Source organism: Esox lucius, chromosome 4, assembly GCF_011004845.1.
Source record: "Esox lucius isolate fEsoLuc1 chromosome 4, fEsoLuc1.pri, whole genome shotgun sequence".
Classification (NCBI taxonomy): Eukaryota; Metazoa; Chordata; class Actinopteri; order Esociformes; family Esocidae; genus Esox; species Esox lucius.
In genome coordinates this window covers 13803242-13819218 of record NC_047572.1, presented here as the reverse complement: position 1 = coordinate 13819218, position 15977 = coordinate 13803242, and the positions used below count along the sequence as shown (strand labels likewise).

At 42.8% G+C, this 15977-nt stretch overlaps 3 protein-coding genes across 6 annotated transcripts; 1 reads left to right on the top strand and 2 right to left on the bottom strand.

Annotated features, from left to right (window-relative positions):
- Positions 1-546: 546 nt before the first annotated feature.
- LOC106024268 (gastrula zinc finger protein XlCGF57.1-like) lies at positions 547-3178 on the bottom strand. Its single transcript, XM_029119185.2, has 2 exons — positions 2918-3178; positions 547-2409 (listed from the first exon to the last, which is right to left on the bottom strand). Exons 1-2 carry the CDS (start codon positions 3108-3110, stop codon positions 1190-1192), a joined length of 1413 nt encoding a protein of 470 aa, XP_028975018.2. The 5' UTR covers positions 3111-3178; the 3' UTR covers positions 547-1189.
- Positions 3179-3911: 733 nt separating this feature from the next.
- Positions 3912-10700, top strand: gcna (germ cell nuclear acidic peptidase). 3 transcript variants are annotated; one of them, XM_010896741.4, is made up of 13 exons: positions 3912-4029; positions 4431-4530; positions 4967-5186; positions 5269-5335; positions 5464-5513; positions 5709-5772; positions 5872-5945; positions 6059-6493; positions 7357-7534; positions 7682-7832; positions 7930-8062; positions 8439-8643; positions 9322-10700. In XM_010896741.4, exons 2-13 carry the CDS (start codon positions 4441-4443, stop codon positions 9545-9547), a joined length of 1893 nt encoding a protein of 630 aa, XP_010895043.1. In that variant the 5' UTR covers positions 3912-4029; positions 4431-4440; the 3' UTR covers positions 9548-10700. The 3 variants fall into 3 exon arrangements, with proteins under 3 accessions (XP_010895043.1, XP_012988911.1, XP_034147535.1); XM_013133457.3 differs by having other exon boundaries at positions 3912-4088; XM_034291644.1 differs by lacking the exon at positions 3912-4029 and adding an exon at positions 4095-4244.
- Positions 10404-14950, bottom strand: LOC105025895 (melanocyte-stimulating hormone receptor-like). Of its 2 annotated transcripts, XM_020045713.2 has the most exons (4): positions 14066-14950; positions 13717-13954; positions 13407-13508; positions 10404-12700 (listed from the first exon to the last, which is right to left on the bottom strand). In XM_020045713.2, exons 2-4 carry the CDS (start codon positions 13936-13938, stop codon positions 12038-12040), a joined length of 987 nt encoding a protein of 328 aa, XP_019901272.1. In that variant the 5' UTR covers positions 13939-13954; positions 14066-14950; the 3' UTR covers positions 10404-12037. The 2 variants fall into 2 exon arrangements, with proteins under 2 accessions (XP_019901272.1, XP_010895235.1); XM_010896933.3 differs by having other exon boundaries at positions 13717-14950.
- Positions 14951-15977: the final 1027 nt, after the last annotated feature.

Sequence of the window (15977 nt, the reverse complement as noted above, 5' to 3'; positions counted from 1 at the left end):
ATTTTGAAGGGCTAAATATTCCTAGTGGAATATTCTCCTAGAAGGTCTAGACTGTATTCCAGCTAGATTTACTGAGAAGCACAACAAAAACTCCTGATTTTGGGTGCCAATGGTGAAAATGTTCTGGCGTTGCTCCAAGTTAGTGACACAAAGAGGATACATTGCCTGCATCATTCCACAGGACATTGATGCTTAAGTTGGGTTTACGATTGTGTCACGCGCCTCATCTGCAGAAATAGATCGGTGTAGAACTTTCCCCTTCATGGCCCTGATAAACTAGCTATGGCAGTTTGATTGGGCTCATTGTTTCAATGTTGAAACATTTTGAACTGTCCATTGTCCAACACTCCTCCTTTTCTGTGGGTTTGACCTGACTTCTCATGTCCTGAATGTTCTATTATCTTGCCTGACTATTCACTTAAATTTTGTCAGAACCAAGACAATTCAAATCAACCTTTACAAAAGTATTTCATTCATCGCAGAAAGTATTTTATTCACGTGCAGAAAACTGCAAAATGCATTAAAAGAAAAAATACATCCACTTATTCTTGACCTTGGGTGCGATCGTCTGGCCACAGTCCCTAATGTGCACTATTACACAGAAGAAATCTAATGTTTTTCTATTTCTAAATACTATTTTAAAAGGTGGAAAAGGTGACCAGTTTTTTAGGATCTGGGTTAAGCAGGCAGAAAGAAGTGGAGACCAAACCAAAAAGCACAAATAAAAACATTTAATAATGCATGGTTCAACAAAAAAACATAGCAATCGGTTCTGGCCATCCCCTCACATAATACAATATGTTGCTGGTACATATCAATTCTCTTTAGTCCACTTCGGGGCTGCCTACCTGGCCTACCTGAACCATAAAACCATATGAGAAACACAGGAAGCATCAGGCAATTAGTCATCTGAGGCTGTGACATAAGTATTGGAATTAAAAGCCACAATGTCCAAGGACACAAAACTATTTAATCAACAACTCCAAACTATAGTCAAACTGATGTGTACATTTTTTTAAGAACAAAAAACATCAGAATTTTACATTTGTGTTAAAGTTAAAACAAATTAACAATTTCTTGATAGTTTTCCACGTGCTGTGTTTAAAAAAAATAGACCATACATGTTAATCTGTCATGTAGATCAAGGGATCAAACACGCTTTACTCGTACTGCAAGATTTACTCCATTGTCATGTGTTCACACTCTTGTGAACAGTCTTCATGTGTCTTTTACAATTTCGATCATCACTAAAGCATCTGCCACAATAGCTGCAACAATAAGGTTTCTCGCTCTTGTGGGTCTTCATATGCTTAGAAAGGTTCCCACGCTCAGAAAAGCCTTTCCCACATTCTTGGCACTGATGAGGCTTCTCCCCTGTGTGAACTCGCATATGCCTTTTCAAGGTTCCACTTTCAATAAAGCATTTTCCACATATTTTGCACTCATATGGTTTCTCTCCTCTGTGGATCATCATGTGATTGGTCAGGGTGTTCTTCTGTGAAAAGTGTTTGCCACATTCTTGACACCTGAATGGTTTTTCCCCTGTATGAGTTCTCATATGACATTTGAGGTATACCTTCTGTGTGTAGCATTTCCTACATTGACTGCACCGGTAGGGTTTCTCTCCAGTGTGACTCCTCATATGTATTTTTATGTCACTATTCTTAGAGAAACATTTTCCACAGACATGACAAGAAATGTTTTCTTTAATGTGCGTTTGGAGGTGTCCCATCATATTTTCTTTGGAATCTAACTTTCTTCCACACACACCGCACATGCAGGCTTCATTTTCTGTGTGTGTTTTTCGCACATGAAAAATTAAAAAGCCCTTGGACGCAAACGTCTCCCTACACACCAGGCACCCGTAAGATGTTGCAAGACTATGAGCTGGTGATGGTGAATGAGGCAACAGTGAGTCTTTCCTTCCTCCCATACAGGCATGGGTGCTTCCTCCTTTGTTTGGCCCTAAAGTTAGTCCTCCAATCTGTACCACTGCCTGACTTGCCCTGTTTTCACTCAAAGCCGCAGAACAGTCTGGATTTACTTCAGAGGGGGGCAGAATGTGAATGGTTGGCTCTGATACTCCATAACCTTCTCCATCAGGTTCTCTTTTAATCTCTTCATTTGTTTTGGTGGGAAGAGAGTCCCTCTCTTGGCCCTCCAACGTTTGGGGTCTGTTCCTATGTGAAGGATGAGATGGGTTCTCCTGATCACAGGCAGGACTGAATATAAACTTTATGATATCAGGCTCCCCAAGGACTTGAAGCTGCTCTTCGTCCTGACTGGGTTCCTCTTTAATCGGTGTGGGGTAGGGGTCCTCTGGACCCAGATTAGGGCTCCACTCCTGCACACAATGCTGCTGTTCAGGGTGAACCTGCTGTTTTGATTTGGGGAGATGGAGTTGGAGGTCTGGAACAAATTAGGAAATAATAAGTTGCTGATAATTCAAAACATATTTAGACATCTCACAATGCCAAATTAATCCATAGTTCTCACCTCTGGTTCGGTTCAAACATTAAATAAAATGTTGAAAACGATCTAACTAGCTTACTTGTTAGTACAATGCTAATTTTGGCAGGTATTATAACAACTAAATTATTATTATAAACAAAAAGTCTGAAGAACAGAGCTTGAAACATTAATTATTTAATAAAAAAACAAACATGCATTGATTAATATGAAAGACAAAAAAGACAGTCAGTTCCTTTTATTCCTATTAAACAATGAAAACATGTCATCTCTAACATCCAGTATGTGCACAAAAAGCCTTCTCCAAATACAGCTGGCATGGTGTCTAGTGTTGTTGCTGACTTGTAATAACTGAATCTAAGGCTAAAATAGCGGCTAATACTGAAAAATATTTTATTTTGTAAGTATTAGCAAACGAAACATGAATCAACATCTAATCAAGACCAACCTGCTCTTTGTAACTTTATGTCGGGTTTGTAAACCATATCCAACAGTCTACGGAGACGGTCATTCTCCCTCTTCGAACGCGAGATTTCTTCATGTAACTCTACCACTGTTCTCTCGAACACCTCGGATATCTCTGCAGCAACCGATGTTAATCGCTCAGTAACATACACGTTCAAAAGTGGTAGTTTCGACATTTTGAGCACAATTATAGTATAAAATGTGTAATACAATGGAATATTACTGAAACAATCAGCGTCTTGTGAGCAACATTAAAGAAACACTTCCGGGTCAAGAAAATTAGGAATTTCTCAAAATAAAAGAGACCAACGTATTACTTCAAAACTGAGATAAATAGAGTTTATTAATTGTTTAAGAAAATGTACCTCTCAAAACATTGACAACAATTCAAATATGATCATATTTAAGAGTAATTTCGATAGGTCAAAATCCAGACAATGTCAATGACGGAATATGGAATATATATTGCCTCATAGCTCATAAACTATTGAATATTCCACAGAGAAAGTAATGTAGCAAATGTTCAGGAAAGTGTGTAGAGTAAGACAAACCTGTCTAATCATGCGGAATGGTGTGCTACATCTAGGAACACAATATTTTCCACACCGTCTTTTTCCACAATGTATCTCAAGGGATATGAGATACTCATACAGAAAAAAATATTCTATACACCGCAGTGAATGTATTGTAGGAAATGTCAAGGAAGGTGGATAGAGTGATTATATGCAAAGAAATCAAGGGGCACTGTGTGTTTGCAATTGTTACTGGCATTTTACTCCACTCATACCCTTGGCAACAATGTAACTCAATGGATATGAAATATATATTGACTTTTACAGAAAACATTTTCTATATGCCGCAGTGAATGTATTGTAGGAAATGTTCAGTGAATAGGAACATGGGATACATTTTGCATCATAGATCAAAAACTACTCTATACACCCTAATGTTGCCAGCATTACGCTAATGTTCGTTTTTCCAATGACAAGTTCCGGAAGATGAAATACTAGTTTCCTGTGCGCCAGTTTTGAACGTGCTTTGTTGTTTATGGGAGTAAGGTGTTTAGTCACAAAGTTAGGAGCATCATATCCAAAGGTTAATGTGGCTACCTTTTCCCGAACATCAAATATTGTAATCACAATTAGTAATACGTGGTGAGTTAAACTGCGTGAACCTTTATCTACAGTTCAAACGAAGTTTTGGTTAGCCAGTACTTGCTAACAGTACTACTCCGTTAGCTAACCACAATTCCAGCAAGCTTGCCGTAATAAAATATATAAGAATACTGTACAGTACATCTATTTGCTACGGTAATATATAATGCGCACGTACTACTACCTAGCTAGAACTAATGAAGATACTGCATTATAATTTTGTTTTTGTTTGTATTATTTCATAAGAATGGGTTAATGGTGGCTGATTAGCTTGTCATTGTTGGTCGTGTAGACTGCCCGGTCATGTTAGAGTTGTAATGCAGTAATCCTTTCTCCCTACAGATTAGTCACTATGGATGACGACACTCAAAGATTATTTCATAGAGTTGCAGAGAAACTGGGCTGGTCAGAGAAGGGAGGATTGAAGACTGCAGAAGAACAGGTAGTTACATTAAACTTGGCAGTTAGATAATTAGAACTACCAGTGCTTGTTAGTCAGCCACATGCGGTTCCCTAAATGTTGTGCATTTATACCTGGTCATATGTAGAGCTATTTATGATCTGACCAATGCACCTGATGAGCAGTAAATTTGTCTGTGCTGTTTAATTTTTCTGATTTGTATATAGTGTTTATTTGTACTGTTATTGTATTTTTATATTGTGGCACAAAGGATTGTACTTTCTGGTAATGCTATGCCTTTTGCCTGGTCATCATTGCAAATGCAAAGTTGTTCATAAATGACCTACCTCATTAAATACAGTGAATAACAGTCATATCAATCTAAGGAATAAGATAAACGTTGCAGTATCCTTAACCAGGTCCTCATCAAAGTCAGGGCATTGCAGTTCCATTTCAGACACGCCCTGTCTCTTTGCAGCTGATAAAGGACATTGGTAAAACACGCCGACCCGCCGTAGGTAGTCATCGAATCAGTGGGGCTCAAAACCTTCACCGCCCGCCGCAGCTCCATCTTCTGGACAGTGAGGAAGAGAACGATGAATGCTCCGAGAAAGAGAATCGGGTTAGACAGGTCTCCCAGGGCAACGCTTACAGGACCACAATGTTGATCGAGTCCAGTGACGATGATTTTGACCAATGTAAGTGAGAGTCATTAGACTGGTGGCTTCGGTTGCTGTTATCCAGCAGGACAGTGGGTTGAAATAATCTTCTTGTCTGTAGTTCTTGCCGAGCAGGCTACGCCCAAAGCTGCTCCTCGAAAAAAATGCAGTGCTGTGAAGAAAGTCAGGTTAGTAGTGATTTTTCCTGCTTACTAAGCCCTGCTGTGTTATTCTGTTATTTCTTTTTATCTCGTCCTCTCTTTGTTCACTGGGACAAAATGTGACATTGTATACTCTCTGATGGGCTTCCCTCTAGTGAACCCGTCCTTGTATTGAGCTCAGACAGCGATGGGAGCTTCGAGGACTGTAAGTACAGTTATATCATCATATTCTGAAAGCCAAAAAGCCCCCAGTGGTCTTTGTTAAACCTATTTTGACATTTCTGCAAGGCTGTTTTGACAGATTGGGTTTGATATTACCAAGTCAAAAAGTATTTCTGACAGTCCTGATCCCTTCTATATTGTCTTTTAATTTTCTTTTCTTTCCTTGACGCGCCTGAAGTCCTTAGCCGTGTGAGAACACCCAAGCCTAAACCTAAGAAAGTAGACAGTGGCAGTGAAGACAGGTACTGTGGTGTTAGTTCATGTGTTTCAGCATCCTCTGTCATGCCTCTGGAACACGGTCATGTGTTATATATTCAACCTGAACTCTGTTTCGCCCCCAGCCTCAAAAAATTCATTGCCAACAGCTTTTCATCTGATGATGACTTTGTTACGGAGAAGAAAAAAACTTCTGAAGGTAACGATGACAGTCAAGAATTCCTGACTACCCTAATGGACAGATGAACTGCCCATAAGATGTCCTGACATGCATTCAACGGTAACTGATTCATCATCAACCCTTCTCTCCAGGTTCCTCGAAGACCCCCAGGCTGCCGTCCTCTCAGCCCCTGATCAGAAGACCCCTGTCCCTGTGTGACTCCCCGGTTTTCCTTAGCGACAGTGACGGCGACGACATAGCGGTGAAGAGCACATGGCGGACGCGTCACACCAAACGCCAGCCGGCGCCGTCGGGCGAGGTCGGAGTTCAGCGGAACAAACCGAAGGACAACAACTTTGGTTCCTGTCCCTCCCCTCCTCCTCCGGCCGCATACCTCTCCTCCAGTCCTCCTGTCATCGCCTCCTCCTTTACCCCCACCCCCTTAAGGGCCCCAACGCAGCGGACCCACTCGGCCCCGATGATGCTGGAGGACTCGGCCAGCTCAGAAGAAGAGTTCCTCAGCTTACTGGAGAGGATAAAGAAGACTCCTAAGACGGGCCTCAACCCAGCACCTACACAGAACATAGGTAATAGTGTCTTTTTGTTGGGTGGCGCAGCTGTGAACAGGGTGTCCCAAAGGCTGGATCAGATAGGACGACTTCAGACTGGTTTAACACCCCTGAAAGATGCATTACTTCGCTTCTCTTTGTATTTATCTGTTATTATAGCGTCAACACGTCATATGTGCCATCAAACTAGGGCATTTACTAATGCAACACATGAGTAACACGTCCTGTTTTGGTCGCATTTCAATGACCAAAACGGGACGTCTATGTTTCCTGGTTGTTTTGTGGAGAACTGTTCCCTTTTTCTCGGCAAAAAACTGAAACAACTCAGGAGTTTGTGAATTCAATAGTAGCCTTTATCATAAAGCCCTGCTGGTCTGCAGAACAACTGTCGTCCAAGCATCGGACACACTTTTATACATTATGGTTATACAGTAATATTAGGCCTTCCCGTTATGCTGATCTCTGGGCGGATCCTTCCCCAATCTTCTACCATTGTTTCACAACCGCCCCCCCAGCCACTGTTAGGAAGTATTGGTGGCGTGATTTCTAGAAGCTTTGACAAAAACAATTCAGCCATGGATACACTGTGTACCTTATTGTTTATTAACCTCTCTTAGCAGTCAAATGTGGACGCATCAAAGACAGACAGACTGATTAGGAAAATAATACAGTGCCTTAACCTGGTTAAACGTTTCATCAATTAACACCCAACTGATAAAGTTATTACATGATATATATATATTATTGTTCTATCTACTCTTCATCAGGTTAATGTGAAATAACATGATTTTATGAAACCTCTATAGCTGTTAGCAAAGCTTTTCCGTGTTTGTTTCTGTATCACCTCTTGGGTGGGCTTTTGGCCTGCTTTCCAAATCCAGGGCCTGTTCAAAAGCCCCCTCCATCAGTTCAAAGGACCAAGGTCCCGAAAGAGGCGGGCCCTCGGCCAGTAGGGAGAACACCATTGGACCTGAAGACCCCAGTGCGGTTGCCAGTCACTAAACCCAAAGTGTCGCAGACGGAACCCAGACTCCAGACCGCCAGGCTTCCCTCTTCCAGGTACCACTGAGCAAGGTGTAGGTCAATACTCCAACCAGACGTCCCTCTGTCTCCTCTCCATTTATTTTACACAGATCAGAATATACTGGTCTTTTTGGCTCTGTATGGCATCACTTCCGGTTTGCAGTGATACATTGTCTTTCTCAGAGCATTGGCACCAGTCTGCAAGACGCCAGGCTGTTTTCTCCAGTCTCTGTCTGGACCAGACTCCAGCTATAACCGCAACTTCAAACAGACCAGGGAAGAGCTCACCAGCAAACTGTTCCGCCTGTACAACACCAGCGTGTTCGACGGCAAGGTATGCAAAGGTTCCGGTCTTGTGTTTGCCGCGCGCCCTGATGCTAACCTGTCCCGGTCTGTCTGACCCGGTCATTTCCAACCCCTTTGTGCATCAGCTGCCCGGCAACATGTCAGTCAGCTGGAATAAGAAGATGAGGAAGACCGCTGGCCACTGCATCACAGGCCAGGAGAGAGGAGGGAACCGCTACGCACGCATCGAACTCTCTGAGAAAGTCTGCGATTCGCCAGGTAGGGCTCGACTCCGCTGGTTCGACCACAAGGCCGGGGATGGAAAGTCCAACTCGAACGTGAATAGCCCATGTCTTTAGCTTTCACCTTGTGGTGAAACGTTTACTTCCTTCTCTCGTAATCGTCCGTCCTCATCCGTTCCTTTGTAACTGTCCGTTCTCGCCCTCCTTTTCACTCACCCACCCTCTCTGTTGGTCTTATATACTCCCTCCACTTGCTTTGCCATCCTGTTTCTCTCTCTCTCTCACCCTGTCTCAACCTCTTTCACACCGTCCCTCTTAGTGTCCCTCTCTCTCTCTCCCCCTCTTTCCTCCTACCTCTACTCCCCTGCCCCTATCCTCACCCTGTCCCTCTCTCCTTGTCACCCCTCCCACAGACCGTCTGCGGGACACGTTGGTCCATGAGATGTGCCACGCTGCCACCTGGCTGATAAACGGTGTGAGGGACGGGCACGGGCCCTTCTGGAAGCTGTATGCCCGCAAGGCCACGCTGGCTCATCCTGAGCTGCCCATGGTCACCCGGTGCCACAGTTACGACATCAACTACAAATACCAGTACCGCTGCAGTTGCTGTGACAACATGTACGACCGGCCGCACGCCGCACATCACTGTTGTTTGGGGATAATGCCGTTGGCTGTTTTCAAAAGTTGCCGATCTTGAAGTTTGCCTTTTAATAGATATCCTGTGTGTGGTTTACTGTGGTTAGGTTGCAGTTGTTGTTTTTAGTATAAATTTAGAATTACAATCTGTTAAATGGAACATATTATAACCTCTGCAGTTTTAGGTACTTATTGGCTAAAGCCTTTGGTATATTTATGCAAATTAGGCATGTGGGAGTCAATATACCACACACAGCTGAGTGCCAGGGTTTAAATCACCCGGTTTATAAAAGATTGTATTCCACGAAATGACACATTCACTACTTTAATACATAAAATATATTCCCATCATACCGCAGCTAAGCACTCTGCCCAGGCATGTGTTGTGCCTAAAAACAGCTCTTAGCTTTGGCATATTGCCCAAACACCACAACCCTGGTGCATGATGTCCTTAATGTATCACAGCTTTGAGCCGATGAGCATTTAGGACTCAAAACACCTGGTTCATTTAATTATAAAACACGTTTGTTTGTTCTGGATGCAGAATGTCTGATGGCGTCAGTCCCAAAGGACACCTTAGAGTTTATGTACGGCCAGATTGTTTGAACACGCTTGAAGCCAAACTCACTTTGTGCTACGTCTTGTTTCTCCCCCCTGCAGTATCGGTCGCCACTCTAAGTCCCTGGACACCCAGAGGTTTGTATGCGCTCTCTGTACCGGTCAGCTGGTCCTGCTCACCCCTGCCAAGCCCCGGGCTCCCACGCCCTTCGCCACCTTTGTCAAGGAGAACTACGGGAATGTTCGCCAGGAGCTGGTGGGCCAGAGTCACGGTGAGGTGATGAGAAAGCTGAGCGCCGACTTTGCCACCAAGACCAAACTCGTTTAGAGCTGAGAGAAAGAGAGGCACCAGCCATTCTGTGTATATATAAAAAAAAACTGTGGCTTGAAGATTTCTGTTGGTCTCATGACTTAATGGAAAGGAGGTGGAACCATTCTGCTGTGACGGGTCGTGACATGGATCCTAACCAAAGGAGTAATGGAGCCATTTTTATCGCGGTAACTCATTTAGTTCACTCCTTTCCTTCATCTTTAGATTAAAACTGTACTCAAAAAGGTTTGTGCAAGGGGAGTCTGGGAGTGGTCTGAGAGGGCTGGCTCTTACATCCCTTACACCAAAAGGGCATTAGTGTCATTTTTACAATTTCACAGACAATTTCACACAACCTCAGTGTGGAAAGTGTATAAAACACAGAATGGAAAAAATAAAAAATTGCACTGGGCTTTTAGGAGTATATTACTCCTCTGTGCTTGGGGTACAAGTACTTGTGATGTTAAAAATTATCAGTCATTGAAGCGTCACTAAACATGCATTCTTTTATAAATTCCTCCTTGAAGGTTTCCATTGCACTGTGTTGGAGCATTGAGGTGGGTTCCTTCTCTTTGGACCAACCTAATGTTTGTTATTTGTGAGGTCTTCAAGTTGGTAGGTCTCAGTCTTAAACACATCTGTGAATATATCAGGTTTTCAGAGACAGCTATGATAAGTCCGTCTAACCGCTTACTTCTCTAACCAGTCTTCCCATTACAGTGAAACTGAGCCAAGAGCAACACTGAGCGGTTTAACTGGACTTTGTGAATGAGTCATGTGTTTGGTTGTCCGACAAGCCAGCATGTGGAAAATCTCTTACCCTTGAAATACATTTTGGGTTCATTATTATATGTTGTAAGTTCTCTTATACTTGCTCTGTCCAGACTGGACTCCAATTACTTTGCATTATACATGTTTGAGTTACTTGAACTATTCATCTGTGAACTATGAAAGAAAAAAGAAAACAACAGAACTTAAGTATGTTTACAAGGTTTATTTTTCAGGTTTAATGAAATGTAAAAGGTTTTCATGTGCATTGCGGGAAAAGTTTCAACTTCTCAGCCATAGATGCAAAAAAAATCCCTTTATATATTTGTCTTACTATTTATGTAATTGTGGTTTTGGTGGTGATGTTTTATTATTAAATAAAGATTAATTTTTTATGAAATTACATTTTCCACATTCAACTCTGCTGTATGAAACATCTGATTAGTCATTGGTAAGCTAACATTACTAAGGTTGGCATGCTATCCCACTTCTGCTCATTAGCCCCATTTGATTTGGTTCTGTCAATACCTAGACAATAGCAAATGCAAAATTCCCTTCTCCACCTGGCTATTGACTCAGCTATTCAAATCTGCCATTACAGGGAAGCATATCAGCCTTGTTCAGACACAACAACAAAAAAGACATGTTTTGTGTTATCAAAATTCACATGCCTCCTAGGAAAACCCACAGGTGAGGTGTGTATGGGCTGAGGTGTGGACTCATGTTGACATTAGTCTTTCTAATGGAAAAGGGTCGGCAGGGGATTCTTGAATTCAGTTCCAGACTTTGAGGTGTTGGACTTTGGACTTCAATTAAACGGAACAGACTTGCCATGATGGGCAATTTCTGCCTGACAAGTGTTGATTTGCTTCAAGAAACTATAAGCAAGGGTGGAGGGCAAAGCAAAACAAATGTCATTCTTGCTAGACATGACAATCTGACTTTCCAATCAGGTGTTGCCTCATCAAGGCTTTGGGGACTTGATCAGTGGTTCCCAATTCCGTTTCCCAAGTCCCCCAGTGGTACACATTTTTATTTTAGCCCCAACCAAGCACAGCTGATTGAACTTGTGCAAGAAATGTTCAGGCCCTCATTGACTTGAATTTGGTGTGTTTGTCCAGTGATGGGGGTGCTTGAGGACCGGAGTTGGGAACCACTGGACTACATCTTCAACCCTCTCCTCAGGAACCCCCAGACATAACCCAATGTCGTATCTCACTAACCTGGTTCACTAATGAAGGGCTTGATGATCAACAAAAACGAACCTCTTTGTTTCTGTACATTTATGTCCAATAATGAATTAGAATGCCTGAAGAAATCTAACGTTGTCATTGAATGACATACACTTGACTGATATGTAAAACACCCAGCTAGGCATTGAAAGATGTCATGTCAGCAGCCCCTGGCAGCAAGGGCGTAGGAGCGGGGGGGACAAGGGGATAATGTCCCCCGGGATGTTAAGCAGATAAACAGGAACCCGCAACAATAAGAAGAACACCGCAATAATTGTAAATGTGACCCCACCAATATGAAACTCATGCAATTAACCTTATAAAGATCACATTATTTGTCAGTTAATCATATAGTGAATCAAAACACTTCCCTGTAATTGGCTAATGCAGCTGACTTGGTTCGAATGCTCCCTTGTAATTGGCTAACGTAGCTGACTTGGTTCATACGCTGTCCTGTTATTGGCAGATCGGGTTTGACAGTTGCTTTAATTCAAATGGCTTCCTGTCTTTAACTGTTGGAGCCATCTTGGTTCAAACACTTCCCCGTGTTCGAACACTTCCACTTGCTGAGCATAACAAATGCAGACGGTTTGGCCTGTAGCAGCCTCCTCTGCAGTTCCCTGGAGCGGTAGCCATACACCAGCGGTATCAGAGATATGCCCAGGTTATAGGCCGTGGTGGTGGCTATGTCCAGCCCGTCACAGTGGACCCACAAGGGGAGGAGAGGGGAGTCGAGCACCAAAGGCACCGAGTAGAACAGCGTCTGGGTGGCCTGTAGGCCCAACGTGACCAGCGCTCGCCTGGAGCGGAGGAGCCCACCGCGCCCCCTGGTGTCCCAGCACAGCAGCAGGAAACAGGCCAGGGTGGTGAGGTGGCAGATGGGGATCAGCACCCCGCTGACCACAGTGAGGAACAGGCTGAAGGCCAAGGCCCCTGACCCGGACAGACACGGGGCCAGGACGAGCGTTCTGCAGCGGGGCCGAGAGGCGTTCACCTCTATGGTGCCGAGGGATATGCCCAGAGACACGATGCTGACCAGGGCCGACAGGGACCAGATGGCTGCCATGGCGGAGCGGCGGCGGCGTGGGTAGACCACCAGGTCGTACTTCAGGGGCCACTTGATGGCCGCACAGCGGTCCAGGGCCAGGGCCGTGCTGAGGAGGAGATCCACCTTGAGGAGGGATTGGAGGAGGGAGAAAGAGGAGGAACATCCCGTGAACCGGTGTTGGGTAATGAGTCAACAGGCTAGAATGGAGTATTCCGCCTCAGAACAACACACACACGCCGAACATGACCCAGTAGTTGGCTAAGAGGAACTGTGGTTGCAGGTTAACGCTGATCGACAGGGATCGAGAGGGACACTAATCAGGTGCCTAATGCCCCAAAAGCACAGCCTCAAAAATTACCACACAATTGAATCAACACCTCTGTGATCCAGCCTCAACCAAAACTGTACGTTGTGAATTTATGGCAGAGCTGCCATTCTGAACTTGACAAAGAGGACACACTGCTGAACACATTTTAAAACTTAAAACATAAACACAGGGATGAAGTCCAATTCTAAAACATCAACAATATTTATGGGATGTTCTGGAGGACATAGTGCAAGGTAGATTTCTGCTTCCTTCATCCCTCAAAGAACTGGAGGTTTTTATTCTTGAAAAATGTTGTAATATCCCACAACACACACTTGTGGTAGTGGACTTGTATGACAGCATTCCAAGAAGGACTGGAGATTTTAACATTGTTAGGCGTTCACATTAATTTGTCCACCCCCTGCATATATACATATAGATGACATACATACATAACATAGCCTATATACTGTATTTAATGCAAATAACTTGCCTGTGTATTTCAGTATCTGGTGTACCTACCATGGAGAAGGCTTGGGTGGCAGCAAAGAAGACCAGACAGTGTTCTACGGGCATTCCCTCCCACCAGCTCAGAAGGGCTGCCTTGGCGGTCAAGAGCGTCAGCTGGAACCACAATCAAGACGACGAGCTCATTTCAATCCAATTAAAAGTGACAGTAAACAGACATTAAAGTCACTACCTGGTCCATCCAGGGTCGAAGGGACCGGACAAACATGGCTAAACCCTGACGCCACACCATCCACTATAAAACAAGTACGTGTTGTAACTACCGTAGGAGCATTCTTAGATTTGAGAAGCGTGTGAATGGGACCTGTATGTTGTCGCAGCAGAGGAGATGGGTGAGGATGAAGAAGCGGGTTTGGCTTAGAAGGGAGGGGGCCCTGATGATGGCCACCAGTAGAGGGATGCTGAGGACGGTGTTGAGCGCACAGCTGACGCACAGAGAGATCAGTTTGACTAGGTGGTAGAGGTGACTGTCCATCTGGGTTAATGTGTTCTGCAGTGCTGTCGTGTTGCAGTCGGTGGGTCCCATGACGACACAGCTGGACCTGGAAGAGTTCGCCTCACAACGTCAATGGCTGTGTCCCAGGACACTAGTTCAGTACTACACTCATATGTCCTTTGAACTGTTTACACAGGTAGTACAATTCTGATCTTACCAATATATATTCTGTCAACAGTTGGTTGAAAGATCATAATTGGGCTTCCTGTGTAATCACAGTGAGTTATGACCGGACACAACTTCCTGGCGAGTACCCTAGAAGTCAAGTCAAGAAATTTACATTTGTTGCACTTGACAGTGTTATAGTTGGCCCAGAAACACTAACCTTAACGGTTTCTACTTCGAAAAAGAAAAATAGGAAGACACCGTTTTTTCATTAATGGAGAATGTTTTTGTGGAGCGTCAGCTTCAATTTTATTTCATTGTTTTATCCATTTACATATTACATTTTGTGCATATTCCTGTCATTTTAGGGTAGCAATGGTTTTTGGACAAAATTGTATTATGTACAATAAAATCATGCTGATTAGTACTTTTGATTGCGGAGAAAGACCTCCCAATAGGACGATAAACCTGCCCTGAGACATGCGTGTTTGTTTGGTCTTACCATAAAGAGATTATGTACATTGTTCTGTAAAAGTGGTGAAACAAAGTTATAGCAAAAGAGGACAAGAACATATACATAGTAGGGTGGTACTAAAATATTAATTCAAATTTGAAATAAGGCAACCCCCCATTTGATAGATTTTGGTATAAAAGTAATATCAATCTACGTTTGTGGAGATTCAATGAGTTTTAGAGATTGCTACCGGACGTAACGTATATCAAAAAGGCAGAAAGTTCTCAATTTTCTTTCCATAATTAGGAACAAAAGAACAGGGTGCCCCATTTTGAAATCAGACTTTCACAAACTAGGACCATCCTAATACATACGTAGACAGGACTTGCCAAAATGTATAATTTTAAGATAAGTATTTTTCAAGTCTGGATTTCAGCGCATTGTGAGATTGATTTCCAGAGAGAGAACCTTCTACAAAATGATTTGTGCAGATTTCATTTTCAATTGACAATAAAAAATTTATATGCATTTCTTGAAGAATAATGAGTAACATGTACATAACTATATTTAAAACTTTATTAAACTTTATTTAAAAAATAATAATTACAACATATTTTGGATCAAAATGTCTGATATAAGATTTTGTGTGATGGTCACAGTTTGTTGCCTGAGTTTTCAAACACAAATATTTGATGTTTTTGTAAATGAATGACAATGCAAATTTTTTTGTAATGACTTAAATTCTCGTGTTCCGTTTCTATATTTTAGTATTTTAAAAGGATGTGGCCCAACACAACTACGATTTTGATTCAAAGTGTAATTTTTTTAATCAATTATTTTCTAATAATTGGGTAAATGCAGGGGCCAAATACATTTCAATATTGAACTGCCTGCCTTGTCAAATAAAATGTTAAAAACTTAGTTGAAATAGCTTGAATGGAAGGTCTGACTGACTGATACTCACCCTCAGCTGTCCTTCCTGTCCCCACTCTCCTTGACGTTCTCCGGTAATCTGCTATTCCCTAAAATTACTTCCCAATCGACATTTGTTTTTACAACCTCTTATTAATATATTTCCAGGTTCCACTCAGGTTGCTTAATAGTAGCCTAATGAGATCCTTTCTCCTAACATACTCGTCGGTATCTGGCCTAGATACATCTCACTTCTCGCTCTTTCTTTCTCTGCATGGGAACATGCTGACTTTTAAGTACGTCACAACCAACAGGGCACTGAGTCAATAAGGTTTCTGTTATCAAATATTACATTAGCCCATTCACAGCTCTGTTATGGAGGAGAATATTCGAGATTCTTGCATCTCTACAGAGGTGTAGATTATGAATGTGTCTCAAACTGAACCCTATTCCCTACAGAGTGCACTACTTTTGATCTGGGCCCAAAGAGTGGAGAGAACAAGTATTTGATACACTGCCGATTTTGCAGGTTTTCCCACTTACAAAGCATGTAGAAGTCTGTAATTTTTATCATAGGTACACTTCAACAGTGAGTGAC